We start from the raw sequence: 27,268 nt of genomic DNA on the forward strand, positions 1-27,268 counted from the left end.
GCAGCTTAGCTGTATGTCAAAACATTTTTGTCTAAGTATTCATAACAAAACCTCTTGCTAATGTTTTACATTCTATATTTTCAACATTTTAGTCTTCATGGGGACTTGATAATTATTAATCAGGTAAGATAAATGTTAACAGGCATTAATACAAAAACACAAAATACTGACTGTAGGCTATAGTGATAAATTATGACCCTAGAGATCATAAATGTGAATGTTATAACCCTTGAATGCTAAACATCACTTCTGTAATCCAAAGGGATATGGTTTACCTTCAAGCCTGCAATCATGTTTGTGATACCCTGGGATAACATGAAACTTTTTCAACCTTTAGAACAAGCGATACTTTATTATACTCGACTTTTCCCTTACCCGTCAGAAGGATCAAGAGCCAAAGCCCGTGGATTGTCCAACTCTTTCCATACCAAAACCTGGCGATATTGCCCATCTAGCCGTGCCACTTCAATTCGATTGGTGCCCGTGTCTGCCCAGTAGAGGTTTTTTGACAACCAGTCTACTGCCATTCCTTCTGGGTAATCAAGACCAAACTCAATCACATGCTCAACAGAGCTTCCATTCATGAAAGCACGACTAATGGTCTATGGGAGAAGAAAATAATAGACAATGATAAGACATCTTGCATGCGTCAAACAAGCAGAGTTGAATTTGTTTTAACCAATCTGAATACGTAATCTACAAGCAACTAATTATTAAGCTAATCCACCATCAGAAAGTTTCAAATCTTTGCTTCTTTTCTATAGAAAGCAAAACAAAATCAGCCTAATGCTTCTTGTGAAAGGAAAACGCTTATGAATAAAGCGACACTTAAAGGCTACTTTACTTCCCCTCCCAAAAATTTGCATTTGAATGAGGAATTTTTACTTCTCTGATTTCATTAAATTATATAAATCATCAAATTAAACATTTATTTATCTTCATGCAATGCAGATGTTTTGCAATATCAGAAATTCTCAATTAGAAATGCGCTATAAATTCTGCAAAACATTTAGGTTTATTTCTCAAGTTGATTTTTCAGGTTGCCTTCAAAAAAACGGTTTAAACTAGCTAGAAAATGATTGTGACGTAGTTTTTACATTATAACAATTGTGCTCATATTTGCAAAACTGTTTCAGGTGTTTCTCTGCCAAAGTATATCTTTCCATAGAGAAAGATACCCAGTCCTCAAATTCTAAATCTGAATTAAATGCATAAAGTATGTATTCTTTCAATTAACTATTACAGGTAATTTTAACTCATACATATATTATATACACACATATATACTTCATATATTTAATTAAGGATGACCTCACATACAAAAGAGTTGCAAAACCCACATTTCTGCTCATGTTTCTTATAAAATCATTGAATGTTACAACACAGAAACAGGCCATTCAGGCCATGTGCAGTGTTTTTCTCTGTATAAGCCACCTTGTCTAATTCCACTCTTGTTTTCACCTATAGATTTAAAAGGGAAGCTGTTTCTTAAACACATAAAAACTACAGGTAGACTATCCTTTATCCGAAAACCTCGGGACCAGCTGAGTTTCGGATAAAGGAGAATTTCGGATTTCGGAAGGTGGGTCGGCGGGGGGTCGTGCGCACGACTTACGCTGACGCTCAGCGTAAGTCAGTCGGGGTCGGCGGGGGTCGGGGCCGGCGGGGGGGTCGGCGGTTGTCGGGGCCGGCGGGGTCCGCGGGGGGGTCGGCGGTTGTCGGGGCTGGCGGTTGTCGGGGGGGGGATCGGCGGTTGTCGGGGCCGGCGGGGTCCGCGGGGGGGTCGGCGGTTGTCGGGGCCGGCGGGGGGGTCGGCGGTTGTCGGGGCCGGCGGGGGGGTCGGCGGTTGTCGGGGCCGGCGGGGGGGGGGGGGTCGGCGGTTGTCGGGGCTGGCGGGGTCGGCGGTTGTCGGGGCCGGCGGTTGTCGGGGCCGGCGGGGGGGGGGGGGTCGGCGGTTGTCGGGGCTGGCGGTTGTCGGGGCCGGCGGGGTCCGCGGGGGGGTCGGCGGTTATCGGGGCCGGCGGCGGTTATCGGGGCCGGCGGGGGGGTCGGCGGTTGTCGGGGCTGGGCGGTTGTCGGGACCGGCGGGGTCCGCGGGGGGGTCGGCGGTTGTCGGGGCCGGGGGGGCCGGCGGGGTCCGCGGGGGGTCGCGCGCACGACTTACCCTTTATCCGAACTTCCGAAACCGGAACCCTCTAAAAACCGAAGGTTTTTTCGTTCGTACGCACGACTTACGCTGAACGAAAAAACCTTCGTTTTTTAGAGGGTTTCGGTTTTCGGAAGTCCGGATAAAGGGTAGTCTACCTGTATTTACCACCCATTTTTGGAACTGATTACTATTCAGTACCTTCAAACTAATGTCTGTCCAATAAATTCTGTTATCAGAAACGTCAAAATCAAGAGCAGATGCTTCCTTCACCCCCGTTAATGGAATTGTCACATCATTGTTGTTGGTCTCCAAGGAAATTCTCCGGATGTCTGCCCTACTGGAGAACAGCAGGAAGGCTTCAGGTACAATGCAGGTTTTCATGTCCCTTATTAACTCCAGGCCCATCGGACAGGCACAGCGTGGACCCTGAGGCACGTACAAACATAAGTGGCTGCAGCCACCATTATTCTCCGAACAAGGGTTTGTTCCTGTAATAGCAACATACAATAATACCATTATTTAAGAACGGATTATAGTTCAAAAAGGTACACATAGCATCACAAGGCTAAATTTTGCAGTCCCGTTGCAGTGGCGATATTGCATGTTGTAAACAGTCCTGTCATGCTGATGTGAGAAGCTGATCTCTCTGTATATGTGAAGTCCACTCATTAACATATTGGTGATGCATTCTGCAGATTGGATACTGCATAGGGAACATTTTCAGCAGAGGCAATTTATTTGGTTCTCATCCTCTCCTGAACCCTTGACTTATACTGTAGTATAGTTGCACAGATACCAAGAGCTTTCTAGTACCTTGCTTAAGTGATTACTCTTCACATGCGAGTCCAGACATTGATTGTTGGTACGATATTCAACTTTGAAGCCATCACAGTATAATCTCATCTTGTCCTCACCTGATGTATATGCACACATGCAGTTTGGAAAAGGGGTCAGTGGACAGCAATAATGAAGGGGAACCCTATCAAGTAAGGCTTAGGGTGGATGCACATTACATACCAAATGCTTTTGTCACTCTTGTTGCTTTCAGTCCCATAAGGTCAGGTAGCTGATCAATGATGATTTCTCTTTCTGCACGGTGCTTATGAACACGTTCAATGCTTCGTCTCTGCCAGTCAGTCCAGTAGATGTAATCGCCCAATAAAGTGAATCCGAATATGTGAGGGAGCTTATCTTCCACAAGTGTTCTACGCCCAGTCCCATCTACATTGATCACCTGTTTAAAACATAAGTAAAAATGTCCAGTTCAGAGAAGATTTTAATATTGGTAGGGAAGGACCAGCCCGACAGACAGTCAAATGCCAAGGAGGCATGTCCACAGTGTCAAACTAGTTTTTCAGTTGAGGACATTCCTTGCAGTAATTTTTATGCTGTCCTCTCAGATTTGACTTGCATCTTTAGAAAATGGCAAGTTCTTTAATATGGCCATTTTCAGTTTAGGAAAGAAAGAATAAAGAAAATCCAGAAAGAGTGACATTTTCTGCAGCATCCTAAAGCTGACCTGTGGGGCAGAAGTGGAGAAAGAGATTGTTAAATACATAGTTCAATCAAGTAGAATAACATGAACCCTAACCAGAACAAGTTTAACTATGACCTACATGGTACAGTTACTTGATTAATACATTTCAATTAATTAAAGATGCTGGCCCCGAAAAGTCTCGTTATTCTTTGGCAGCTCGGGCTGCTTCACCAGCTGACCTGGTGGGGCCCACTACTGCCCATCTGGAGGCTGGTATGCCACATCTGACTTGGCGTAAAGGGCTCCAAGCCAATGTCAAGTCCCAACTGAGCTGGGGAAGCAATTTGCTCAGAAGCCAATTTTTACTGTGTATCATTACACAATCTTTGTGGAGGAAAGAATAATTCTTAATAAGTTCATGTACAGGAAGCAGATTTAATTTTCATCATTAAACCTCAATTGCACAAGAGACTAAAATTTGTTTAATTCATAATTCAGTTACAGCACGCATATTTCTCCATGTTGAGAACCTGTGAATTTTGTTCACCTGAAACAGAACAAAGTTCAACATTCCTCAACTTTAATTCTGCATGCATACCAAAAAGTAGAATTTAGAAGAATAATGTGGCAATTAAAATGATTGAAAACAGAAAGGTTAAATGAGGTGTACCAGCTTCAGGTAGGTATGCCCTGTCAGGTACATACAATATACAGAAGTCATTTAAATTTTTGCATTATCAAACACTCATCTAGCAAGAACAACAGAAAGCCACAAGAAAGGGCAGACTACCATTAATGAACTGCATTTGATGGCTATATTCTCAGGATGTAATGAGTTCTTCAGGCATTTCTTGCCTGCATTGAAAAATGCACTATTTCACCTTCGGCTTCTCACAAAATATACAAAAATTAAAACTGGCAGTAGTACCATCATCTCCTGATCAAGGTGCCAGCCTTAGCTCAGTACTAACACTCTCGCTTCGGAGTAAGGTGGTTGTGGATTCAAGCCCCACTACAGAGGCGTTAAACCGAGGCCTTGCTTGCTCTCTCAGATGGACGTAAAAGATCCAGGGTATCTGAAAAACAGCAAGGCAGTTCTCCGAATGTTCTGGCCAACACTTATCCCCCAACACACACCTAAAAATAGGATGATCTGGTTATTTATTTGATTGCTTGGAGAGGCAAGGATTAATCAAGGATAGTCAGCATGGCTTTGTCAGGGGGAGATCATGTCTGACCAATTTGATTGAATTTTTCGAGGGGGTGACTAGGTGTGTGGATGAGGGTAGTGCAGTTGATGTGGTCTACATGGACTTCAGTCAGGCTTTTGATAAAGTCCCACATGGGAAACTGGTCAAGAAGGTAAGAGCCCATGGGATCCAGGGCAATTTGGCAAATTGGATCCAAAATTGGCTTAGTGGCAGGAGGCAGAGGGTGATGGTCGAAGGTTGTTTTTGTGACTGGAAGTCTGTGTCCAGTGGTGTACCGCAGGGATCAGTGCTGGGTCCTTTGCTGTTTGTAGTGTACATTAATGATTTAATGATCAGTAAGTTCGCAGATGACACAAAAATTGGTGGAGTGGTAAATATCGAGGAGGGAAGCCTCAGGCTACAGGACGATATAGACGGGATGGTTAGATGGGCAGAACAGTGGCAAATGGAATTTAACCCTGAAACGTGGGAGGTGATGCATTTTGGGAGGACTAACAAGGCAAGGGAATACACAATGAATGGTAGGACCTTGGAAGGACAAAGGATCAGAGGGACCTTGGTGTGCATGTATTTAGATCCCAGAAGGCAGCAGGACAGGTAGATAAGGTGGTTAAAAAGGCATATGGGATACTTGCCTTCATTAGCCGAGGCATAGAATATAAGAGCAGGGAGGTTATGATGGAGCTGTACAAAACGCTAGTTAGGCCACAGCTGGAATACCGTGAGCAGTTCTGGTCGCCACACTATAGGAGGGATGTGATTGCATTGGAGAGGGTGCAGAGGAGATTCACCAGGATGTTACCCGGGCTGGAGCGCTTCAGCTATGAAGAGAGACTGGACAGGCTGGGGTTGTTTTCCTTAGAGCAGAGAAGGCTGAGGGGGGACCTGATTGAGGTGTACAAAATTATGAGGGGCATAGATAGGGTAGATATAAAAAGGAACTTTTCCCCTTAGTAGAGGGGTCAATAACCAGGGGGCATAGTTTCAAGGTAAGGGGCAGGAGGTTTAGAGGGGATTTGAGGAAAAACTTTTTCACCCAGAGGGTGGTTGGAATCTGGAACTCACTGCCTGAAAGGGTGGTAGAGACAGGAACCCTCACAACATTCAAGAAGCATTTAGATAAGCACCTGAAATGCCATAGCATACAAGGCTACGGACCAAGTGCTGGAAAATGGGATTAGAATAGATAGGGCTTGATAGCTGGTGCGGACACGATGGGCCGAAAGGCCTCTTTCTGTGCTGTATAACTATCTATCCATGGACCTTGCCGTGAGCAAATTGTCTGATGCGTTTCCTTACATTACAACAGCGACTACACTTCAAAAGTACTTCAAGCAATGAAGCACATTGGGATGTCCTGAGGTTGTGAAAGGCACTGTATAAATGCAAGTTCTTTCTTTCTTTGCATTAATTAACAATGTGAAACAAAATTTTTAAAATTAGAACAGATTTTCTTAAAATATTTTTATTTATAGAACCATAGAAATGACAAATCAGGAGGAGGCCTGTTAGCCCATTCTGCTTGCAGGTAGTCAATGGGAGCTGTGATGCTGAGCGGCTAATTCCCCTGGTTGGAGAGGCTAGATGTAGGTGGCACAGTCTCAGGATAAGGGGTCGGCCATTTAAGACTGAGATGAGGAGATATTTCTTCACTTAATAGGTTGTAAATCTTTGGAATTCTCTGCCCTAGAGGGCTGTGGATGCTCAGTCGTTGAGTATATTCAAGACTGAGATCGATATATTTTTGGGCACTAAGGGAAAAAAGTGATGAGAGTGGGAACGTGGAGTTGAATGTAGAAGATCAGCCATGATCTTACTGAATGGTGGAGCAGGCTCGAGGGGCCGTATGGCCTACTCCTGCTGCTGTTTCTTACGTTCTTACTCTGATCTCATTTCCTTGCTTTTTCTCCGCATCCTTTCCAAATTATGATTACCTGTAATCATCTGACATTATTCTCTGACTATATAAGCTGTGTCTTTATGCATCTCTCCACTTCACCTGACGAAGGAGCAGCGCTCCGAAAGCTTGTGATTTCAAATAAAACTGTTGGACTATAACCTGGTGTTGTGTGACTTCTTACATTTCCCTACTATCAGTCCTTTCCACCAATCCTGCAATCTACCAATCCTGATTGCTCCTGCAAACTTCCTTATGGTCTGCAATACCCTTAATTTGTATCAGTAGCAAATTTCAAATTAATCCTCTTGTATCTATGTCCAGATCACATAACTGGAAAACAAGAGAGGTTTCAGCATAGCTACCAAAAAAGCTCCATTTACCCCTATTCCCGGTTATCTGTCTCCTTGCCAGCACTCTATTGATTCCTTTTAATGTCATATACATTAAATTTCATTACCGGTTCCTCATGTGGCATCTTATAAAATGTCTTCTGAAAATCCATATACATAAATACAGGAAACTTTGGTTTATCCGGAGGTTATATAGCCGGAATACTCGATCTAACGGCAAAAATCAGGAGCCGTTTTCTATAAGTTTTTTTTAGTTCTCGTTGCTTTTTTTCCCCCCAGACAGGCACTGCAAGGTCTGTAGCTATAGCAACAGCTTCAGCTAGAGACGCTTGCAGCTGCAGCCGACTGTTTTGAAGCTGTTGCTAAGCAACAGGGTTTGTTGATTCACACGGAGCTTTTCAGTTCCGTATGTTTCAACATTAATGCTGGTATGTCCGGCACTTTTGATGGTACGGCACCAGCTCGGTCCCGTCAGTGCCGGATATCAGAAAGTTTCCTGTAACTAGCACAATTCCTTTCTCTATTCCTTCATTGATCAAGCATGATCTGCCTCTTACAAATTCATACCGATTAGTGTGTGGCTCACTGAGTACTCATTCATTTCATCCCATATTACAAACAATAATGTTTACTCACAACTGACACAAGACTAGTTGATCTATAATTTCCTGTTTTATCCCGTTCCTCTTTCTTGAACAGTGGTGTAATATTTGCTACCCTCCAGTCCTTTGGTGCAATTTCCATTTGCTTTAATTTACTGAACAAAACTACATGTAATTTAACACTAACTGGCAAACTCATTCAGAGGAAGCGAAAATGTCACTGGATGCTGGTCTTTAAGACTGAGATTAAAGCACATTGGTTTGGAGAAAAGGAGCTGTACTGTAGCTAACCCACAATGCATGGCATCTTTCAGCTTGAATGTATTAAACCAACTCGTGATATATTACAATGAAAGATGCGGCAGGAGAATTAATTCCTAGATTGACGGGCTTTCAAGTAGTATGTCAGGCAATAAAAAATGTATTTTATTATGAGAAAAGAAACATTTCTAAAGCAAATTTAATTGAAGAGCTGTCTTTCTTTAAACATGTCATAATGAAATTGTAGACAAATACACTAAAAGAGAACAGCAGTTCAGTGAGATGAAATATAGAGTGATGGTTTACGAACAGAGAAATCAAACAAAATTATACTCTGAACATGTTAAAATCGGAAATTATAGAGTGTAGAAACAAACACAAATAGGCAGTAGATTTAAAGATTTACTTTGCCTTAAAGTTATATAAGTCACCAGGTTATCATGCATAATTTGGAGCATTTCCAAATGGGTTTAAATAGTTTGATAGTGAATATAACAAATTTACATTACGTACTAATAGATTCATAACTACATATTGTTTGATAAGCTTATTTAATGCAGTTCAATTAACATTTACACTTTCTCCAAAATGAAAATTACCCAGTACGATAGCAAAATACTGCAGATGCTGGAAATCCGAAATAACAACAGAAAATGCTGGAAAAACTCAGCAAGCCAGGCAACATCCGTGGAGAGAAAAAAAAGTCAACGTTTCGGGTCAAACCCTTTGTCAAGACTGGAAAAGCACAGGAAATGAAATAGATTAAAAGGCCGGGCTGGGAGAGAACAAAAGAAGTGAAAAGACATGAAGAGGTATTCAAAACGAGACGAGATGGTGATAGGACTAATGGAGACAAAAGACGGCTCTAGATTAGGTGTGAAATGCGCTGGCAGAATGGGAGACAGCTGCCATGTGGGAGAGAAAAAAGGGGGGGGGGGGGGAAGGGCCAAAACAAAGGTGTGGATAAAAAATAAGTAAAATGTAATGGGGGCCGAGGTTATGATCTGAAATTGTTGAACTCAATATCAAGTCCAGAAGGCTGTAAAGTGCCTAATCGGAAGATGAGGTTCTGTTCCTCGAGCTTACGCTGAGCTTCCGTGGAACAGTGTTTGTTTGTGATGGGGTTACCTTCCTGCACTATATTTACAGTGCGGATAGTGCTGTATTAGTTCTGTTGGCCCCTTGCACACAAGTCTCACACAGCTGATGGCAACATCGACAGCTGGTTCACTGAAGGCTGGCTGCAAAAAAGACTCAGTAAAATACAAGCTTGCCCAGACTTCCTCAGGTGAATCCAGCAAGTTTACGTTGGTTTTGCCGGTGGTGGCACTAGAGCAATACAAAAGCAACTGTTCAGTATCCGTAAACAAAACATCAGGTTCCACATGACGACACCCAGCTCTACCTCACCACCGGCTCTCTCAACCCCTCCACGGTCTCTAATTTGTCACATTGCTTGTCAGACATCCAGTACTGCACAAGCTGAAATCATCCTCCAACTAACTATTGGAAAGACTGAAGCCATTGTCTTCGGTTCCCGCCACAAACTCTGTTCCCTAGCCACTGACTCCATCCCTCTCGCTGGCAATTGTTTGAGGCAGAACCAGACTGGTCGCAACCTTAGTGTCATATTTGTCGTATTTGACCCCGAGATGAGCTTCTGACCACCTCTAACATCACCCGCCACCACCTCTGCCTCAGCTCATCTGCTGCTGAAACACTTATCCATGCCTTTGTTACTTCTAGACTTGACTATTCCAACACACTCCTGGCCAGCCTCCCATCTCCCACCCTACATAAACTTGAGCTCATTTAAAACTCTACCGCCTGTATCCTAAATCACACTAAGTTCCGTTCACCCATCACCCCTGTGCTCGCTGAACTACATTGGGTCCCAGTTGAGCAATGTTTCGATTTTAAAATTCTCATCCTCGTTTTCAAATCCCTCCATGGCCTCGCCCCTCCTTATCTCTAATCTCCTTCAGCCCCACAACCTCGAGATATCTGCGCTCCTTTAATTCTGGCCTCTTGCGCATCTCCAATTTTAATCGCTCCACCAGTGCCTTCAGTTGCTTGGGCCCCAAGCTCTGGAATTCCCTCCCTAAACATCTCCACCTCTCTTTCTTCCTTTAAGATGCTCCTTAAAACCTATCTCTTGGGCCAAGTTTTTGGTCACCTGCCCCAATATCTCATGGGGCTCGGTTTCAAAGTTTGTTTCACAACGCTCCAGTGAAGCACCTTGGGATGTTTTACTATCTTAAAGGCGCTATATAAAGGTAAGCTCTTGTTGTTGGGAGATTAGCCAAGGTTCAGCACTAACTGCAATTGCAATTATTCTTGCTGCTAACACTAGATCAATTTATATTGCAAAAACCTCTTCCTGAAACCATAGCAATATTGCTCGAAGCCATCCTGTTTATATTGTACAGTGTATTGTAGACCCGAGGATAAAATAAGAACAATTTTTCACAAACACACGCTTCAATGTCCTTGCAGTTTTGTTTTCTGGTTGTTTTAACTTCTACGAATGCTGGGAAAGGCCTGTTCAGGGAGGAAAGAAACAAGAAGTGCATCCCTGGACCGTGTAGCAGTCAGAAAAAAATAATGATCTTTAACTTTAGAGGTAGTGTTTATATCGCAGCAGACACACCTCTTTAAGTTGGTCTCATCACATCGAGAGGCAGATATGTCACCTCATTTACCTTAGAGTTGTCACTAAAGTTGGACCTACTAGCGGCATAATAAAAAAAAAATACATTTACACTACTGTTATTCCATTCATTTGACTCATTGTTGCTTGACAGGCACCCCAGCAGCTTTCTTTAAAAGCATCCTTCCCACAGGCATGCTGGCCAACTGTTTGGGTTCAAACGCTCATCAAGCATGCTCAGGTACTGACAGTGTGTCCAACTAAACCTCATCTGATTACCAAATTAACAGCTTGCATTTATATAGCACCTTTAACGTAGTAAAATGTCCCAAGGCGCTTCACAGGAGCTCTCTGAATTGTGCAGAAGAGCGTTCTCTTCCGTCAGATGTGTTCCAGTGCCCTCACTTTGAAGAAAGGAGATCAAAAGGTATTCTTCATTGAACACCAAGGTTATCACAAGCATAGGAACAGACAAGCTTCTGATAAACAAGAATCAAAGGAGTTATAAATACATAGCACATCTGTGGTTGTACTTCAGGCAGCACACTTAAATTGCAAAGATGTGTGATACTTGCACCTGATTGGCTCAAATAATATTCATAAATGATATTCATAATACCAGTAACAAATCAGTTGAAAGCAAGCAAATCAGCTTTCAATGAAACAACATCTGATATATGTGAAAACAACTAATAAGCCACAATAATGTGAAATCACTCAAAATATTTTTTGAAAATCTTTAGTCACCAACCTGGTTTCTATCTGTGGTGAGAAACTTAGTATTGTAAATAAGTTTCTTAATGTAATAAAGATATAAAAAAATTACAAGTTTACAAGAAAATAATTAAGTTGCTGCTATATTAGAATTTTGTGTACTTGAAATGTATCCAAGAACGTTTTCCATTGAACACCTGTGCTCCTCTGGGAAACCCAAAGCTTTAGCTCTTGCTTCTTCCCAGAACTGTCACTCAGCTGTACGAAGAAACGCAACAAGGTGGCAGAAACACCTACTTTTCTTCTGGCGATACCAGTCAAGACTGGCCATTCAGACTGCAGCAGGTCTTGTTTGAACACCAAACCCATTTCAGTGGCAGTAAAGGCTTGAAGAATGACAAGCAAAAGAAAACCAGGGAAACCATTACTGGAAGCAATGAATACTTTAAAGGTAACTACATTTATTAATTTATTTTGTGTAAATCAAAAGAATGTCAAACATGAATTTCTTAACTATCGGAGACAACCTTGACAGGCTGTGGCTCAGTTGGTAACACTCTTGCCTCTGAGTCAGAAGGTTGTGGGTTCAAGTCCCACTCCAGAGACTTGAGCACAAAACTCTAGGCTGACACTCCAGTGCAGTGGTGAGGGAGTGCTGTACTGTCGGAGGTGCCGTCTTTCAGATGAGATGTTAAACCGAGGCTCCGTCTGCTCTCTCAGGTGGACATAAAAGATCCCATGGCACTATTTTGAAGAAGAGCAGGGGAGTTATCCCCGGTGTCCTGGCCAATATTTATCCCTCCATCAGTATTAAAACAGATTATCTGGTCATTATCACATTGCTGTTTGTGGGAGCTTGGTGTGCGCAAATTGGCTGCCGTGTTTCTTACATTACAACAGTGGCTACACTTCAAAAAGCACTTCATTGGCTGTAAAGCGCTTTGGGACCTCCGGTGGTCGTAAAGGGTGCTATATAAATGCAAGTCTTTCTTTCTGTCAGGCAAAATATTATATGCTTGCTGATTTTCCAAAGTTGTGATTATGGCATGATCTCATTCAGAGCAGGAAACAGCATATCTTCTTATCTTATATATATATATATGTAAAGCGGTTCTTCTGTCTGTCATTCCGTCCGTCCGTCCGTCTGTCCTCTATACATTCGAAAGTTATAGAGCGTACCTACATGTGTGTTACATCAAAAGAAAGCTTACGATTCCAGAACGGTTGTAAGCGTATTTACGTTTCGGTGAGACAAAAATTGTGCCCACGGTATCCAAAAAACATTCAAAATTCCGCTCATTCTCTGCTCATTAGCATTGAGTGACGTCGAGGTCGACCAATCGTACGGTCGAGTGACCCGACGGTCGACCAATCGCTGCATGGCGGGGGCGGGTTCCTGGCGCGTGCGGGCGGGCCCTCCTAGAGTCGAGTGACGGGACGATTGACCAATCCTACGCTTCGGTGACCTGACGGTCGACCAATCGGTGCATGTGTGGGCGGGCCTTATCGTTCTGAACCAAGGTGAGTCGCCGCCATCTTGATTCCAAACTTTTCGTTTCTTTTTCCCGCTTTCTGCGTGTTTCTTTTCAAATCTACATTTCCACCAAAAAAAAAGTTGCTTTTAAAACACAAATTGTTTTTAAAAAAGTTAATTCATTTGTAAATCTTTTTTCTAACCTCTATAATTTTCCTACCTTTCACCGTTTTTGCAGGCAGGCCTCGAAGCCTGGGCGTCTGTTGCCCAGCCACGCCCGAGCTACGCACCGGCCATCCCGCTGGGCCCGATTCCGAACCAGCGGCCAGCCATCTTGGTAAAGGCTGGCTGGGCTCACTGCAAGCTCCTGGCGCTTCATTTGCGCTCGCGCTGCACGGCGCACCTCCACACAGAGTGCGGCCAGAGGGAAGCGAGCAGGTTAGCGGGGGGGGGAGGCGGGGCTCGGGAGGGGAGGGTCCTAATATCTCCTTATGTGGATTGGTGTCAAATTTTGTTTGATAATGCTCCCGTGAAGCACATTGGGACATTTTACTATGTTAAAGGTGCTATATAAATGCAAGTTGTTGTTGTACAATGGGATGGAAACCAAAGAAGAGTGCAGGAAAAGAGAACCAGACAGCAAAGCAAAGCTGGAGGTTTGGGACTGTGGGGTGGTGGCGGGGGAAGGATCAGTTTACAGTGGGAATGGGGTGCTGGGGAGTACAACACAGAGTGGGCTAGGGAATACAGCACAGTGGAGTATGGGGAGATGGCTAGAGAGTATAGCAGGGGATGGCAGCTGGAGAAGAGCACTTTAGGCGGTACAGGAAACAGAGCACATCAGGGAACACATCCCCTTCATTGAACTCCCACAAATTCTGTACTGTAGTACAAGCCAAAACAGATCACAAACCTATTTAGCTAAAATAGTTATGTAGGAACTCATCAAGAATACTCCGGATATCTGAACCTATCTGAAGAATTTCCAAAAACAGAAGCTATAAATTTAAGGAGTGACAACTATATTCAAATTTGTACACATATGTTTTCTTTCACCTGTAAGTTGCTGCCGTGGTATATAATCAAAGACTATGACCCAAGTATCTTTTGCATGTTTATTAATTCAATTTTAATTCAATTAATTCAATGATAAGGTATTGATTGGCATAACGTTTTGGGGCCTAAATTTAAAATGCCATCCAAAAGGCCCCATCTGCCCTTTCAGGTGAACATAAAAGATGTTGTGGCACTATTCGAAGAGCAGTAGAGGCCTCTAGGTGTCCTGGCCAACATTTATCCCTCAAATCGCGCCATAAAATCAGATAATCTGGTCATTATCTCATTGCTGTTGGTAGGACCTTGCTGTGTGCAAATTGGCTGCCGTATTTCTTTACATTACTACAGTGGCTACACCCCAAAAATATTTACCTGGCTTTCTGAAATCATGAGATCAGGAAAGGCACTGTATAAATGCAATAAGATAGAAACAAGCTCAGGCACCAATCCCGATTTTCTCATTGGGAATGTGCAGTGCACTTAGTTTGCCCATATAAAATGAGCTATGAGTGTCAGGTATGTTCTGGGCTGATACCAAGTCATGCTCAAATAGGGACCAGCTGTATTTTTATGTGGAGCACATGTGAAAGTGATTTTAACTTTTGGTTTGAGTGCGCTAAATTTCTCAGGTCTATTAGGCATTTAAAAAAAAGTTTTCACCCAACATTTTGGCAGCAAGATTTTACACTGCTACAATTAACAATGGATATTCCAGTGGGGATTCCTCTTTTATCATGTGATTTGCAAGGAAGAAGATGGTGAAAGGAGGAATGCTAAGCAGGTTCACTTGCACCAGACGTGGGCTGCCCTTACCCATGCAGCCATGTCTACAGGCTCAGGAACATCTATCAGGGACGTCTAATGCAAATGTCTTTGCAGGCTGCTCGTAACCAGGGAAGTAGTGACCTGCTTGCTTGACCACAGGAATGGCACATGGATATTAGTGTGTGGCATGGTGGTTGTGTGGGTGTGCATGTGTGTGAGCAAGTGAATGAGTGAGTAGAGAAAAAAGTAACTGGAAAAAGATGACAAGTCCTCAGGACACAAGTCCTACAAGCAATCTACATAGGCAGTGACATGGATTTCTCCACAGAGAAACAAAGACAATGGCCTAGATATTAACAGGGGCAGGTTATGTAGACGAGGGGGGGTTTCGGATGGGTATCCTGGAAGTCCGGGTTTCCCTGCAGGCTGTAGAGTTTTCCACAGCATGCGTCTTTTGGCCCCGACAGGTTCCCCGCTCGGAAGCCAGCCTGACTGACAGGCTTGGCTTCCAGTCAGGTGGGGATTACTCCGGAGCAGGCCACAGGAGCAGCTAGGTCTGATCTCTGACCCGGGGGGGGGGGGGGTGGAGTCCGAACCATGACCCTAGGGGCCTTTGTATAAGGGGGTGGAGGGCTTCTCATAGGTAGGGGAGCTTGGGGTGGGGGGCAGGGGGAAGCACTCCTGCTCCTCCTGGCCTACAAGCAGTGCTGTGAAGTCATTTACCTTCTCCCCGAAGCTCTCCTCATCTCCCATCAGCTGCCGGGTTTCCTGAGGCCTGGGAAACGCAGCCGCCCCCTGTAAAACCTGCAAAGCAGGTTAGCTCAAAGGCTGCCAGCCTCATTAAAATAATTAAGTTGCCAAGCTGCCTCCTAGGAGCGGGTTAGCTGCCTGCCCCTTGTCCTGCTTCTGTAAAACACGGAAGTGGGCAGGTTGGGGTCGGGGGTTCAGATTTTTAAAATTTTAACATCTGACCCGAGCCCAATCCACCCATTTTTGTGTGCTAAAATACGGCCCAATCTCTCCCAGAACATATCACAGAAGACAGTTAAAGTGGTTACTATACTGGAAAGCTACGAATTCCTATAAAGGATACAGTATATGGAGATTCTGATAGTACAAAACCTGAGTCAGTGAAGTACGATATAGCTTTAATAAATTTGCTGCATTCCAGTAATGGGCAAAGCACTACTGAATTTAATGCTTCAGCCAGACCGCAAAAAGACCCATGAGCAATACAATGGGACAGTTGATCCATATTATTCCTAGTGTAGATTGTTTTACTAATGTCTGCATCCACCATGTAACATTATCTGAATTCACAACTCAATACAGATTTTATTATTTAAAAAAAGCAGACAACACTCTCACTGGAAATTGGAGCAAAAACAGCTCCCAATATTGTTGTAGTCTTGTTAGACAGCTCCTTGAATGAGAAGAAAAATAACTACCTGTTGATTACAGACACCTGTGCTCACTGGAGAGCAATAGCTAAGGAAATTTATATGCACACAATAGGTGGAATCTTACCTAGAAGGCTGAGTTCGAGACGGGACTGCTGGTTTTTGGGTTCTAGTCCTGTCCCCAGTGACGTCTGACGAGCTGACGCTATTTTCCCCTGATTGGCTTTGTTAAGCCTGTCCTGCGGGCTTGCCGGCCAATTAAGGGAAAGCCGGTGTCAGATGACGACGCTTCATCTGCCAGTTTTCTTATAGGCGGGTTGGGAGCGGGTTTGGGACCCGCTCCCATTTTGGGGGATTTTCCCAGCAGTCCCGCCTCCTCAGGGCTGATAAAATCCAGCCTAATGTTCCCCTAACCTGAAGGCACTACAACATGAAAAATGCTGTGACTCAAACAGTTGCAAGTTCCAGTTTGATTAAGGCCCAGCAAATTTTGAAGGAATGCAGTTCAGGTACTGTGGTGATTATTCTTGTTTTATAAGAAGCATTGTAATTGGTTGCCTGTTTTCCTGCCTTGAGATATATGCTGTAAACTTATTGGTTAGTTGATTCCATGTGACCTGTGGTGGCCATCTTAAATTCAGTTTTCTACAGCTTGGTTGAGACTGGGTGCTTAACATGTACTGCTGGTTTTTTAAGGTTAATAAAGCCTAGCTTTTGAAAGGCAAGCTACTCTTTATTTCAGGTACCCACCATTTAAACCATATGCATCTGTTTGGACAGGCTTATCGTGCCACATCCTGAGACTCTGGAAGAGGCAGGACTGGAATCTTTGTCAGAGCCAGCAGAGAAGCAGTGGAAAATAGGCATTCAGACAGCTTTTTTCCCCACTTGTAATGATTGGCATTATGCTCTTGGATTTTGGCAAATTTTGTTTGATAACGCTCCTGTGAAGCATCTTGGGATATTTTACTACTGTAATGAAATCTGTTTGTCTCGATCCTGTATTCATTTTGCACTCATGTATATTACCCTCCCCCACTGTGTGTATAGTTTCACTTCCTCTTTCCCGACTAACCTGGGAGGTTCCAGGTCTTGGCTCCGCCCCGACTTCTCTTACATAAAGATCCCAGGGTCTGTATGACTCATTCCGGTGAACCAGTCGGCATGTTGAGATGTTCGCTCTGATCTTAGTGATTAAAAGCCAACTTGTTTAAGTCTATAACTTCTAGTTTTGTGGTTATTGAAGGCCCATCAACTACGTTAAAGGCGCTATATAAATTCAAGTTGTCGTTGTTGGATTAGGGATGCATAGAGTATCACTCTCATTCAGTCCAATTTCTTTCATATTAGAAATCATGCTATTAAACCATGGATGTTAAATATGTTAAACTTATGTAGAAAATGCAAAAAAGATTTACAAGGATGATACCAGAACAGAGAGGGTATAACTATCACAAAGGACTGCACAGGGTGGGGCTCTTTTCTCTAGAAAAAAGAATGAAAGATGACCTAATCAGAGGTTTTTAAAATTCTGAAGGTTTGATAGGGTAGATGTAGAGAAAATGTTTCCACTTGTGGGGGGAGTCCAAAACTAGGGGCCATAAATATTAGTCACTAATAAATCCAATAAGGAATTCAGGAGAAACTTACTCAGAGCGGCGGGAATGTGAAACGCTCTGTCATATGGAGTGGTTGAGGCGAATAGCATAGATGCATTTAAGGGGAACCTAGATAAGTACATAAGGGAGAAAGGAATAGAGGATATGTTGATAGGGCGAGATGAAATAAGCTGGGAGGAGGCTTGTGTGGAGCATAAACACCGGCATAGACCTGTTGGGCCGAATGGTATGTATCTGTGCTGCAATTTCTATTTAACTGAGAACTGTGAGTGTTTAATGGAATTCACTTGTGTTGCTGATTGTATCTGTTGTTTACAACCAGATATAATTTAAAGCTAGTTTAAGAAAACTTAAATTTTCCCTTGAAGCTAGTCAAGTAACTATTTTAAAGAAAGCCACTTATTTTATTGGATTTTCAACAGTTAAATAAATAAAAATACACTAAGAATATGCTCAAGATCTTTGTCGATAGTAAATATAAAACTTGCATAAGGTGAAATTCCTTTCTGGTTCCCTGGGGACAAAGCTGTGGTAGTGGGTTGTGACTGAGAGACAAAAATACTCCAACTCTGAGTTTGATTACTTGTCACAAAAAAAAAAATCGCTCTCCACTGACTCAGCAGGTAAATGCCCAGCATTATTTGGCACTAAGCCACACAAGACCAGACGGTCCAAAATGTGATTTATGGTATTTGCCGTCAGCTCATCTGAGCCATGCCAGGACCTCTGGCCCTGTAACTGACCTCAGCTCCCTCCCTCCCATCACTTGGCTACAGAGGTTGCTGCTGAAAAGGGTGAACATGTGGACTTTGGGTAAGGACAGGACTCCGCTTGGCTGTGAGGCTCTCCATGATGCTACCATAACTGGGTCAGTGTTAACACGCAGGAGAGAGCTGCCCAAACGCACCGGGTCCCTCAGAGATTAAGGGCTGGATTTTGTGAATGGAGACGTGCTGGAGGTGGGACTGCTGCTTGTCGGGTCTCAGTCCCGCCTCCATCATGTTCTGGCCAACTAGCAGGATTTTCCCGATTGACCTTGTTAAGCCCGCCCTGCGGGCTCAGCAGGCCAATTAGGGGGAAGTCACTGACAGAGCATGTCAACGTCTGACGTGCCATCTGTCAATACTTCTTGAAGCTCAGCAGGCCAATTAGGGGGAAGTCACTGACAGAGCATGTCAACGTCTGACGTGCCATCTGTCAATACTTCTTGAAAGAAGAAATGTCAGCGTTTGACAGCTCTGTGAAGCTGTCAAACACTGACATTCTGTGTAGTTTGGTGAGTTCTTGTGTTCAGGACTCATCAAACCTTTCAACTTTGTAGAAAGCAGATGATTGTTGGCTCGGAGGATCCAACAGCCAGTCTGTGAAATCTACAATGAAGATGTCAGGGTTCCTGAACCACTGCGGCTGAAGGCTGTCGGCAGAAACAAAGGTAAGTGAACATTTTCTAACACTTAACCCTCACATGCTTACCACTCCACACTTGCACCCACCACTCACCTCTACATCTCTCTTTCAGGCCCCTCCAACCCCCGCAGACCTCATACTTGACTCCTCCAACCCAGCGGGGTTCTCCGAGGTCGGGAAGCCTTCACCTGAAAAGGTAAAATGGGACTAATCCTTTTTTCTGCCTGTTAACTACCTGTTAACAGACAGTTAAAAGGATTTAATCCCTTTCCCACCTCGAGGAGACGGGGTCCGGGGCAGGACGGCTTCCCGCCTCCTGGCAAAAGGGCACGGAGGTGGAATGGGGGGTGGGTTTGCCATCCGTCCCCACTTTTTGCAACTTTACCGGCAGTCCCGCCTCCATACCCGCCTCCTCGGGGCTGACAAAATCCAGCCCGATGCGTCAGCCTCACAAATTAACATCAGGAATTTTAAACCGTTCCCTCTGCTGTGCTCACCATCACGTCAATCTGCTGAGCAGCGGCAACTCAGGAGCATTTTAAATAAACAAATCACTTTTAAAACCACAATGCACTACTTGCTTGGCTGTATATTTCATTCTCCACCCTCGGTAAACAAAAAAATCTTACCTGTAATGATTTATTAAAACATTAAATCTATGAAGACTAAAGCAAAGCAAGAAATCAATTAAAATATAATTTCAAAACAAACTAGACAACCAGAAAAGGCACACAATATTTAAAACCTGAATTGTCGTACTCTGATTTGGAAACCCTGAGGTCGATTACACATGTGACAATAAATACTTTCTTTCCAGTGCCATAGGACTATAAATTAGTCATTCAAAATCCTGAAATAGCTGTGCCAATATATCATTCTGAATTTCCTCAGTTTCTGTTATCTGGAGCGGGACCAACATTCTTGATCATTGCTTGACTTGTTACAAAAGCACACGAGAGTGGTGAAATGAGCATTAGTGCAAGTGAGTTTGAAATGGGCAGGTTCCTGTCATTATCGCTTTTTAAAAAAAAAAGGATAAAATCACCCAGCAAACACAAAAATGGCAAGATCAACACTGTTTCAAGTGAAAAAATATCCCCTCCATAAGGCTTCAAATACAGAAGTGGTTTATAGAACTGCCACACCCAGCAGGACAGAATATAGGAATGGGAAAGGCGTAATTTTTCCAAAAAGAAAAACAGAACCAAAAGAGGGAAAGACAAATATACCAGAAATAAACAAATAAATCTATCATCCAAAATTCTAAATAGAATATATATTAAAAATGATAGCTGGGTTACAGAGTTCTATGCCTTACTGTTATGCCTATAGGCATTGCTGTGAGGTTTGTCGTACATAAGCTTAAATATCCTAAGGCACCAACTGCAGCCTCATGTTTCCATGCATCACCACTGGGTGGCTCTGCAACAATTGTCATATCCTCCAAGCAAAACACACTGAATACAATTCAATCTTTAATACGGTCTGTGAGATACAATGAACATGGTTTGCTTATTATCTTTCAATAATCACCCCCTTTGCCTAGAGATCAAAATATAACATCCTCCCACCCAAAGGAGAATGAAAATGCCTCCCCTCCCCAGAAGGGGAGCTCACCAGCACTCCGCACCCACTGAGATGATATTCCAGACCCTCCCCATTCAGACTTTGCAAGCATCACCCCGCCCCTGCCTTTGTTCCCCTCAGTCCCCCACCCCACTGACCTACTCCACTCCTCCTCCTCCTCCTCCTCCTCCTGCACCTGCTCTGCCTACCCTTCCCCTCTCTCCCACTTCTCCATCCTCCACTTCATACCCTCTCACTAGCCCCTCAACGCCACTCCACTTCCCCATATCAGTTCTTCTCTTACTCTGATTTCCTGGCAATTATTATAAATATAATTAATGAAAAGGGATAGAAAAAAATAAAAAGGGCACTGCAGTACAACCCAATTCAGACTCAACCGGAAATTCCCAAGCTACCATCTGCACAAATGATTTAAATACTAAACATTGCTGGCAAGAAAGCATGAAAAGAATGCCAATTCAGTGAAAATCTAGTAAACCCATCTTCAATTTCTCCAAATAAAAATGAAGAGTTAATCTAGGTAAGGACTGGATGTTGACAGCACTGAAAATGTAAGAGTCTGACACTAAAATGCTGGTCTAAACTAGGTGATCCAATCAGGATTGATCACAACTGGACTCCATCATTCAAGTCAAGAGCATGGTGGATGAGGTGTGATTTTCATTAGAAGGATGGTGAGCCAAAGCTGCAATGGACTGGGGGATAGAATTATTAAACAAAATATTTGTTGACAAGGCCAAGTGAACTAAAGTCCAGACAGTAAACCAACCAAGAGTATCCTAATGGGATTTACCGCACCTCCAGAAAAGTCAGACTTGCATTCTGCCCGAGACTGTGAAACAAAATAGAAGAATGTCAAGCATAAATATCCAAAGTACCTACTTCAAATCTTTCAAGGTATGGAGAGCTGACCAGGATCACTCGAGCGCCAATTATTTTCAGTGATTTGTTAGTGCATATATTTTTTGTGACTGCCCCTTTATTCTCCAACCTTCTTATTTTTGTTACATTATTAAACATTTCACATTTCCCTATTACCTGTCCCATATTTGTGACACCTTCGCTAATTCAGGATTAAAATTTCTACCTTTTGTTGTAGAAAGTTTCTTGAGAAAAAAAGTTGATTTTTGGAAAATGTTTTTGAGGATTCAGATCTGATGAGATCCCATGCACTTTAATCCTAGATTGTAACTGAAGTTTCATTCTAGTTCAAATTTTGTCTAAGCAAATATATTTGATGAGAAAATTAGAAATTCTGTTTTCAAAATAATGTTACACGTTTCTTAGATTCTGGTGCATATCTCTGTGCAGTTAGGTGATCTCCATTGAGTATTGTGTGCAGTTTTGGTCGCCTTATCTGAGGAAGGATGTTCTTGCCATGGAGGGAGTGCAGCGAAGATTCACCAGGCTGATACCTGGGATGGCAGGAATGACGTATGAAGAGAGATTGGGTCGATTAGGCTTATATTCGCTAGAGTTTAGGAGAATGAGAGGGGATCTCATTGAAACTTATAAAATTCTAACAGGACTAGACAGACTAGATGCAGGGAGGATGTTCCCGATGGCGGGGGAGTCCAGACCAGGGGTCACAGTCTAAGGATAAAGGGTAAGCCATTTGGGACTGAGATGAGGAGGAATTTCTTCACCCAGAGAGTGGTGAACCTGTGGAATTCTCTGCCACACAGGGCAGTTGAGGCCAATTCATTAAATATATTCAAGAATATAATAGGAGTTGGATATATTTCTTGAGGCTAAAGGGATCAAGAGATATGGGGAGAAAGCAGGGACAGGGTAATGAATTTGGATGATCAGCCATGATCTCATTAAATGGTGGAGCGGGCTCGAGGGGCCGAATGACCTACTCCTGCTCCTATCTTCTATGTTTCTATGGCAAAATTCAGGGTGAATTGGTTGTTTTATAAGAACAGTAATATCAGGGACAATGACCGATCAAAAATAGGAGTTGTCTTAGGATGTGGGAACACTGGGACGAGTTCCCAGGATTGCAGGAAGAACTAGAGGGAGGTTCTGGGAACATTTCCGGAGGGGGTGTTGGGATCTGGGAGCAGTGGGAATAATGACAGTATCTGGAATCATTGGGGCTAGTTCTGAGATTAGGGAGTACTGGGAATGCAGTCTAGCTTGCCACACTATTAGCTAGTTTCTGTCATTACAGTCCTGCCTTAAAAGCATTCAAGGGTAAATTTTCTGCTTCTTATAATAAATGGGCAGAAAATCAGTGTGCATTATATTCATTAAATATCTTGTGTTTGAATATACTTATTGTCTGCGTCACTTGACTTCCTGTTATCATGTTTTTGTCACACTTTGGATGTCAACATTTTTGTGTTATAATTTTATGATGTGTTTTGGCTACATAACTTGCCACACTGACTACACAATTGTGGGTGACGGTGAAACAGATTTCTGTACCAGCTCGGTTGCCATCTTGGTTTGTCACTTGAGCTTCTAGAACTAAAACTACTCACTCCTTATTGGGGAGGCGAGGGTGGAGGAGATGGGTGGAATGGGAGGGGAGGCTGGGGATGGAGTAGGAGGGGAGGAGGTGGGGGATGAAGTAGGAGGGGAGGAGGTGACGGGGAAAAGGAGGGGGAATATTAAAATGACCCTGTCCCCAAGGTAGTTCATCCCCTTGAACTACCTACTCAACTTCTGCGTTCTCCCCTTCCCGTCTCTATCCTCTCTCCTTCCTACTCCCCTTTCCCCTCTCCTCCCGTCACCAAAGCCACTTCCAGGAACGTGTAATTACAAGTTTACATAGGTAGTTTCCATTATAATTATAGACACAGCAATTTAGAAAGGAAATTTAAACACAAGGACAAAATGTACTGCTATAAAATGGTGAATGAATTTTGTTTGTGCACCCTAGTCCAATTAGCCCCTGACCTCTGAACTGCTTTTTAAAAAAATATATGAACACAGCCAATCTCTCCCTCAGAAATATTTGACTTGACCTTGTACTCTTTCCTGTCCAGACTAGGACAAGACTCACTCCAGCTGGAGGAAACACACCAATATCAACTTGATCACTTCGTGAATGTGAGGAAGTTTGTTTAAATTCCATTTCCTTGGTTATAAAAAAAGGTTTTAAAAACAGTGGAAACTGGTAAGAATATGAATATAATTTTAGCACCTTGATTAAAGAAAACTGAATAACATCCATTGTGTGAGTTCTGAATGAAGAAAATGAATTACACAAAATAATTTAAAAAACATGGTCTAAGGTGACTTCTCAAAGTACTCGGATTCTGCAAGACTTGCTTTGGTTTAAAATTAAGTCAATTTTAGGTAACTCAAACAAAAGCAGTAGAGTACTCACTTGCCAAAGATGGTTGTGGAGATGGTTGTGAATCACACAACATCCAAGAATTACTTATCTAGTACAGCTTAGTTTGGGAATGTCATTAGTTTGCCACTGGATTTCTATTTGGAAGTTGAAACAAGGCATTTTAAGATGGGCGAGGGGAGGGAGTTGAAGTAGATGAGGGCAATATACAATGCCTGGCTTTAAATATGCCTCTTTCCAGGAATGACGTATGAGGAGAGATTGGGTCGATTGGGCTTATACTCGCTGGAGTTTAGAAGAATGAGAGGGGATCTCATTGAAACTTATAAAATTCTAACAGGGCTAGACAGACTATATGCAGGAAGGATGTTCCCGATGGCTGGGGAGTCTAGAACCAGGGGTCACAGTCTAAAGATAAAGGGTAAGCCATTTAGGACAGAGATGAGGAGGAATTTCTTCATCCAGAGAGAGTGGTGAACCTGTGGAATTCTCTACCACAGAAGGCAATGGAGGCCAATTCATTAAATATATTCAAGAAGGAGTTAGATATATTTCTTAAGGCTAAAGGGATCAAGGGATATGGGGAGAAAGCAGGGACAGGGTACTGAATTTGGATGATCAGCCATGATCTCATTGAATGGCGGAGCAGGCTCGAGGGGCCGAATGGCCTACTCCTGCTCCTATCTTCTATGTTTCTATGTTTAATTATGGATCAGCAGAAGAACAATATTTGGAGGCAAGCTGTCTACGTTGTCCATGGAATGAAAATGCATAATTGAGCATAATGATATGCAGAAAAATGGGGAACAACCTTGAGGGCTCTAATATATCTTGAATTATGCCAAGTATTAGTCATAATGTAACCCCACTATTATTTCACTGCCACAATTTTTTTTCCCCCCAAGTTCAAACTTGTACAATCCATATCTGCATAACACATTTTTCAGAACCTTGTTGCATAAAAATTATGTTAGGTGTATCACTATATGTCCACAGTCAGTGATATATCCATTGTAACACTTGTGACTGTCGATCATGTCACCAGCTGTGATCATATAGTAACACACCAACACCTGCTATCCATCCTCCATTTCTTGCAGATCACTCCCTGCACAAGATTTGAAAATCACTCATTTAACATACTAGGCTTGTGCAAAAACAAAATTTAAAAACGGCATACAAGCACAACTTGCACCAAAAATGAAGAGCCACACATGCTGCTATGTGCCTACATTTGCAGGGGGAAAAAAAGGATCAGTGCCAAAACAACAAAAAAAATTCCCTCAGTCCTGTGTAAAGCTCCAATATGATATAGCCCTAAAACATACTATTTGAAACAAACAGTTTGATCCAAAGACTACTCATCGTTGTGCCAAGAACCTTTCTGGAGAAATCACTTTGAAACGGTTTCAGCCAAAATTTCATGGCATTGTAAATTTAACTTGTCAGCACAAAAGCCTGCTGTCAGTTGTTTAATTTCCTTAAGAACTTGCCACATTCTGTTTAACATATAGGAATTTGTATTTAAGAGTAATTTTTATTGCACTTGGAGTTTATTAAGTCTCATTATTTGAATATATAGTTGCAGGAAGGTGTTTTGGAATGCAGTGAAGATGGGATTTTAGGGCCGAGCACAGCAAGCTTCTTCCGCAATCTGCTCAAGATCCAAAACATTACTCGTCATTTTTGGAATACATCTGGCTTTTGTTTTTGCAAACAGCACAAACTTTTATTGTATGAAAATAAATTGTACTTGTGCAAACAAAGAAGTCCATCTGAAATACAATTCATAGGCTCTACAATTGGTAAGCTCATAAAACCCGAGCTTGACATTGTTTAACCAGCACTTCTTGATTCTTATCGTCTCCCTGACCCTTTTCAACTTTCAAACACTGAAATTGTTAGCTTGGCTTAGTAGTAGCACTCCTGCCTTGAGCGCATAATCTAGTGCAGTACGGGGTGCTGCATTTTTGGAGGTGCCATCTTTCAGATACGATGTTAAACTGAGGCCTCATCTGATCCTACGGCACTATCTGAAGAACAGCAAGGAGTTATCCTGGTGTCCTGGCCATTATTTATCCCACAGTCAGTACTGGCTAGACTTATTAACTGGCAATTTATCGTATTACTGTTTGTGGGACCTTGCTGTGCACAAAATGGCTGCTGTGTTTGCCGACATAATGACAGCGACGACACTTCAAAACGAATTAATTGGCTGTAATTTGTTGCCTGGGGATATAAAGGACGCAATCTAAATGCAAGTTCTTTCTTTGTGCTGCACATTGACCTTTCATCCTTCACCAAAGTTTCTCCTACATTTGGTCCTAAATCTGCAATTTTTCCACCTTCCCAAAATATTGTGCAGTCTATGATTCTACACCTCTAATAAATACAAGCAGTAGTTTGTTAATGGGCTGTTCATTCTGGCCAATAAAAGTTGTCCATTCATTTCAGAGGAATATATTAAAATTAACTAGATTTTAGTGGAACGAAGGACAATGTAAGTTTACAGCAGCAATTTTAATGGTGTGAAATTTGAATTACCCACATCTGCCTAAATACCCATTTAACTCACCAACCATTGTTTTAGTCGTCAGTTTAATAACGCCAAACACAAAGCATGTACATCAAATATTTTCCAAGTACAGTATTGATATCAAGGACAGAAATAAACACCTTCCCTGTCTGGCCAGGACTGATTAAAAAAAAATAACTTCAAATGAATAGAAATGCATTTCTAAACTAGTCACTGAAATAGGTGTTCATGAAAAATGGATTCAACCTACAATGAAGATTACCACTGCAATATCCTGCCACCTCTAGTGACAATCCAGAAAGACAGTCTGATTTGATATGTTCGTCACATCAATTGTAGCAGGAACACACAAGATGGACTTACGTGGCATCGAGTCATTTGCAGACTTCTCATCAAAATACTTTCCCAGCAGAGACTTTCTTATAAAGGCAGTAATGGAACTCAATAACAGAAGATCTAGCCTGGCCCCCTCAAGTTTGGAAACAACGAAGCTTGACAGTTATTTTTCCAGTACTTCATCTAACCCAAGGGCAGTTATGATTTCCACAATTATTTCTGAATTCGTCTCGTAAGGAATATGTCTGCATTTTGTTTGAAAACTATGCATATCAAGTAACTACAGAAAAGTACACAGTTGCTTAGACAACTTACTATATTTTGAAATTCTTATACTTTCCAGATGCATTCTACATACCTCTTAAGATAAATTTAATAACCTAAACTATAAAGTTTACTTGTTATACAGGCAAAACATGTCTTGCCAAAACTGAAGTTCATTTGCCAATAATAAATTACATTTGAAT

The 27,268-nt window shown here is 42.5% G+C and overlaps 1 protein-coding gene across 1 annotated transcript in view; it reads right to left on the reverse strand.

The window, feature by feature from the left end:
• Positions 1-27,268, reverse strand: part of lrp5 (low density lipoprotein receptor-related protein 5) — a 240,912-nt gene that overhangs the window by 38,462 nt on the left and 175,182 nt on the right. Inside the window, exons 8-10 of the mRNA XM_086007994.1 lie at positions 3,167-3,383; positions 2,348-2,637; positions 376-602 (exon numbers count right to left, since the gene is read on the reverse strand). Coding sequence (XP_085864120.1) covers positions 376-602; positions 2,348-2,637; positions 3,167-3,383 — 734 coding nt within the window. The remainder of the gene's footprint in view (positions 1-375; positions 603-2,347; positions 2,638-3,166; positions 3,384-27,268) is intronic.

This window comes from Somniosus microcephalus, chromosome 15 (genome assembly GCF_052327205.1).
Source record: "Somniosus microcephalus isolate GS21.2 chromosome 15, FLI_Smic_1.0, whole genome shotgun sequence".
Lineage (NCBI taxonomy): Eukaryota > Metazoa > Chordata > Chondrichthyes > Squaliformes > Somniosidae > Somniosus > Somniosus microcephalus.